At 33.0% G+C, this 6000-nt stretch overlaps 1 protein-coding gene across 1 annotated transcript; it reads left to right on the top strand.

The window, feature by feature from the left end:
* Positions 1–1047: 1047 nt before the first annotated feature.
* Positions 1048–2205, top strand: LOC106716917. The gene is made up of 3 exons (XM_014510574.2): positions 1048–1140; positions 1735–1861; positions 2016–2205. Exons 1-3 carry the CDS (start codon positions 1071–1073, stop codon positions 2161–2163), a joined length of 345 nt encoding a protein of 114 aa, XP_014366060.2. The 5' UTR covers positions 1048–1070; the 3' UTR covers positions 2164–2205.
* Positions 2206–6000: the final 3795 nt, after the last annotated feature.

Below are 6000 nucleotides of genomic sequence, written 5' to 3'. Positions count from 1 at the left end.
TCCAATAAAAAATATATACTCAGTATTTTATAAAGTTTGTACTTTTGCATACGTTTTTCCCGGATCGTAAATAACAATGCGTCTACAGCAACAAGGTCGTTACTAAGTCAAAATAAACATTCAATCATAATTTGTATACAAACAGAATTCACATTTCTTACAATGATTGTAAAAAAAATCAAACACATCAAGTTGTCTTTGAAATTTAACGTTTACTTTCATGACCTCGAGGTTATAATCGTTAAATAATATTTATGTCACAAAATCACTTGTAATTCATACCATGAAATGTTTTGTTAATCCACACAATTTCTACTGACGGAACCACTATAAAAATATTGCTATCTTGTTATTAGTGAATATGAGGGGTAACAATCAATATACAAGTGTGTCAGCAGTGGAAGCCTACGGCAAGAGTAGGTACCACTACTGTTTTAACATCATCATCATCATTATCAACCTGAGTTTGTCCACTGTTGGACATAGGCCTCCCCCATCGATTGCCACAATGCCCGGTCCTGTGCCGCCCGCATCCAGTGCACTCCCGCAACCTTGACCAGGTCATCGGTCCATCTTGCAGGAGGCCTACCCGCGCTGCGTCGACCTGTCCGTGGCCGCCACTCTAGGACTTTTCTGCCCCATCGGCCGTCCGTTCTGCAGGCAATGTGGCCAGCCCATCGCTACTTAAGGTTTGCAATTCTTCGGGCAATGTTGGTTACTTTGGTTCTGCTGCGGATGGCATCATTTCTGACGCGATCTCGCAGAGAGACTCCGAGCATTGCCCTCTCCATTGCCCTTTGAATGACTTTGAGCCGCCTAATAATGCCTGAAGTAAGGGGCCACGACTCTATAATTCACTCCTTACTTAATCACATCAAATTCAAACTATCCATCCATCTCTTCAACAATCAGCCGGAATATATGACCTTGTCGGTCACGCATTACAAACGAAAATGCGACACTAACATGTAACCGCGACCGTCCAAAAATTGATTTGATGTGACGGGTTCATCCTGCCATAGAATGTATAAAAGATCAGTCTAAATTCATCAGTACATCAGTCTGCCAAAATGACGAAAAAAATTCAAATCATTTTGGCTCTAGCCACGATGCTAACAGCCTACGTCGTAGCAAATCAGGGTAAGTTAAATTTGTAATATTTTTTTTTCTGTGTTTTTTCCCCTGAGTCCATTGTTCTCATAATCTAAATTTAATTTTTTAAGTTTAATTTTAGTTAAATTTAATTTAGTAAGTAACACTAAAATCGTATAAAACATCTAATTTTTCATGTATTAAAAATAGATCTAAAGAGCTAATGTATTACCCTAACAAGATAGATGTGTCGTAACAAAATGGGATAAAATTAAAAATGTGTACATTAGAGGAAGTTTGAAAATAGGTCCGGTGATGGAGACATTGAGAATGAAAAGCTTAACGGGGTATGAACATATTATGCGAGATGATGATCACATAAAAAGTAATAAGATTGAATGTGGCTACAAAGGTAGGAAAAGACCGAAGAGTATGAATGGATTTTGTGAATGAGGAATATATGTAGAAGAGTACATACTCTGTCGGCCCAACTGAATAGATTCACAACTGAAAGCTGTAATTTAAAAGATCTCAAAAACTTTCAATTATATGAAGGTCATGTAATTTTTTAATTAACTTCTTAAATAAGATTAAATCTGAAAGTATTAGGAAAAATCCAATGTATTCTATTCTACTATTCAGAGAAGTCAGGGGGCTACGAAAAAAGCGGTTATGAAATAGAAGACGGAGATTATGAGGACAAAAGCAATGAGAAAGACGGCAGTATCAGTGGGGAAACGCGTAGCTGCGATGAAAGCGTACATATCAGGTTTGTATTATTTTTTAATCTGGAAAACCTAATGCTTTAGACTAATACATTAACAATCCATTGTTCCCTTAAAAGATAAATAAGATAATGACAGGGAAAAGGATATGTTTTATATAGAGATTTTGGTCTCATAAACTCACAATTAATCTTACAGAAAAATCCCTCAAACCTACGAAAACGAGAATAATTATAGAAAAAGAAATCATAAGTTTGGATATTCAGCCAGCTCATCCGCCGCCGCATCTGCTGACGCTTCCGCTAAAGCTCATGAACATGGCCACAAGGACAGCATTCACATGTAATTGCGTAATATTATCCTATCGACAAATGTCAATTATCATTTGCTACGGTTCAAAGATTTGCTGATAATTCTAAATAGATATTGAATAAATATTATTTGTGTTTTATTACCGCTTCCTATATAATGTTATTATATAGAGTCGCAGCACTATATTCTTGTAAATTTAATTGTAACGTAATATATAAAGTATGTAACTTAATAAATATAAAGACGATTTAACTTCATGATGTCTTACAAGGCCTGAAGGTTACTCTTCCGGGTTTCCGTCGTGTCATTAAGTCCTTATGCGATTCCCAAAATTCATGCAAACAACTGTCACTGTAGGAAACACGTAACGGCAAAATTCAAAATGTTACTAACTAAATAAAATATACAAAGTGCAGCTGTACTGATCAAGATTTCTAATTACTAAATTTGAAAATCCCATACGAAAATATAAGATCTCACTCTGACCTAGCGTTCTAGCTAGATACCCATCATTACCTTCCATAGGAATCATTAAAGATTTAAAGATATATCCTAAGAGTCTTAACAATCTTAATTATACAGTAATTATGTAAACTTACATCTTACTTATCTTACTAATATTATAAATGCGAATGTTTGGATGGATGGATGTTTGTTTGAAGTTATCTTCGGAAGGGCTTAACGGATCGTGATGAAATTTGGCAAATGTAGACCATAGTCTGAAAGAACACATAGGCTACAAATTAAGTTTTTATTTAAATCCGTGCGGACGGAGTCGCGGCCAAAAACTAGTATATCTATATTTATCCTTATAAACAATACTGTACAAGTGTAGAGTTCATTTGTTTTCAATAACAAGGTCGATGCGTCGATAGTTATAATCAATTGATCATGTTAGACGCCGGTCACAATTTCGTAGAACAATTACGTCATCATCTCAACTAATAAGTAATAAAACCTCCAGTGCCTTCTATTTCCTTGTCTTAAAAAAACTTTGTATCAATTTACTGTTTCGATTATTGTGAAGTGAATGTACAGAGATTAACAATGTTTAAGGTTTTTAGTAAATGCCCTTCGGTGTAAATGGAATATTTTGTGGCGCTTGACAGTTGTGTTTTTGTGGAAGTAGATGTAGATGACCAGTGGGCTTAGCATGAATATTTGTGGCAATCGCCATCGTATCGTTATTAACAAAATTTATATTATCTGTGCCGCATCCCTATACAGCGTATAGTACCAAGAATCTCATACAAATTTTGATATATTCACACAAATATTCCTGCTTAGCCCACTTTAGGGTTACTATGTACCGGCTAGTGAATTTACATTGTACAAAAGCATCTCGATAAATAGAATGTCAATGAAAATACAAAAGAAAACCGACTTATTCAATATTCGAGTGCACAAACTCCCATTATGAAATAATAGACGTCGCCCTCAACTCTTAACGCAATTGTCGCTGGCAACTTGAAAAAACATAATAAGTAACCTATGTGTTCTTTCAGATTATGATCTACATCTGTGTCAAATTACATAAAGATCTGTTGAGCTGTTCTGGAGATACCTTCAAACAAACATCCATCCATCCATCTAAACATTCGCATTTATAATATTAGTAAGATTTATGTCATTATGTTTTACCAACTAAAGCGGAGGGCGCTAGTGAACTATCATAATTTAGTTTGACTTAAGGTGAGTATAGACCAGAGCATTTACTTGTAACAAAACAACGAGCTGCTCTAAGATATGTTGTTGTGTATCACCCTTTCACGAACCAGACGTGCTTTGGAAACTATGCTTTTACCTGTATCATATCATATCATTCGTTAAAACGTTACATTACATAGAAATGCTTGAGAAAATGCTCTAGTGTATAACCTTTATACCAACCGAGTCAGTTATTTCACGAATTTTAATTCAAATAAGAGCGTCGGTGACTCAGGGGTTACGCACTTGACTTGCAATCTGCAGGTCCTAGGTTGAATCCCGCTCTGTACCAATGTGTTTTTCGATTTTTGATTTAAATATCGACGCTGGAAAGCATAAACGCTGTAACCCTTGAAATCGCGAATATGTTTTTCACACATTAATAATTTCAACCATTATCACACAATAATGATTTTATTATAGGTTAGCACAAACTACACAACATTGCTAAATACCGCATGCTTGTAGACGTATCAGCTCACGAGTTATCATTTTTTGGCTCTCCTGTAAAGTTCATACTTTCGGGGTTACAGCGTTTACGCTTTCCAGCGTCGATATGTACATTTATCCGACGTACTTACGATGAAGGAAAACATCGCGATACTGCACATATCTGATAAGAAGTTCAATTATATGTGTGAAGTCAACCCGCACTTGGCCAGCGTGGTTTACTATAGCCTAGTCACCCCTAACTTAGGGTAGACTCCGAGCCCCTCAGTGGGAATGTATAGTGAGCTGATGATGAATGAATACAAATAAAAGAACAATTCTCTCAATAAAGGATTTTATTTACAAATAATTAAAAAAAAATATGTGACCACTGTCACAGTAACAAATCTAGACATAACCTTAAATTGACAAATGTACAAGATACAAGCAGTACCGTATTAGAAACCAGGCCGAAATAATTCCGCTTAATTACTATTATAATTAAATTAATTATAAAACTGTACTATTTGATTCATAATAAATGATAAAATTCAATACATGCACGTATTTTTGGTAAAAAAAAAATATACAATAATTATGAAAAAAACTGGCTTAAAAAATATTATTTTAGCTGCTAGCTTTTCAAAATATTGTTTTAATTCGTCTTCGCCAATTATTCATATAAATTTATCTTAAAAAAGGATGTTCACCTTTGGGCATTCTTTTATGGGATGTCTTTTTACCATTGGGCCGATTGATCGGTAGGTCCAACGGGAATCCTTTTAAAATAATATTTAAATTTACAAACAATTCCATGAAATTCTGCCAAAACTTCTTTATATGTGATGCCTTTCGTACTGTTTAAGAAAATAGAACCAACATTTTGTTGTTATACAAGTATTAGCTACAATGAAAACGGCATTTTAACCTTTTAGGATACACATTCATACATCTAAAATCCAGAGGTATTATTGATTACAACTAAGTCTAGACTAGTAAAATTGTGTTCAACATTTAGAAAGAGAAAGTCATTTTCCAATACAATAAAAAACATACAACAATCAAAAAATTTATCTAAACATCGACAAGAAGTACATAAGAAAAAAATATAGATTAAAAATATTCACTAAAGCTAAAGAAATAGCGACAAAAATGTGATTAAATTTATTTTATTATATAAATATAAATACAATTTAAATTTAATTAAAAATCATGACCACAATTCATTCAATATTAATAAAAAAAATGTAAAAAAAAAACAATTTATAATCATATAAATATATATTTTGTCTAAAATTGCACAAAATTTGCACCTTCGATTAAAATGATAAAATTATTAAATATTTAATTTAAATTATTATTTCGATGGCAAATTGTATCTTTAATATTATTTCATTTATTCAGTCTGTTGTCAAAATATTCTATTTTTTAAAAAATCGATAAAAAAAATACAAAAAACATGCATAGAAACATGCTACAATATTTTGCAAAACAAAATAAGATTATTTTCTATATATATAACATTATAAATCTGAATTTCCACTGAAAGGATAATTACATAAACAAAAAATTCATTCCACATTTTTTAAAAAGACAATATACTGTCAAAAAATTTCACAACAGTGGAAACGCACATTAATAAAAAAACATATTGTAAAAGTGATAGAAACATCACAGATTTTCGTAAACATATATTGTGATCCCGGTTTACTCTCAACTTAAAACTATTTATAAC

This window comes from Papilio machaon, chromosome 2 (assembly GCF_912999745.1).
Source record: "Papilio machaon chromosome 2, ilPapMach1.1, whole genome shotgun sequence".
Lineage (NCBI taxonomy): Eukaryota > Metazoa > Arthropoda > Insecta > Lepidoptera > Papilionidae > Papilio > Papilio machaon.
Note: the sequence above shows the minus strand (reverse complement) of the source record. Positions and strands in the feature narration are given on the sequence as shown.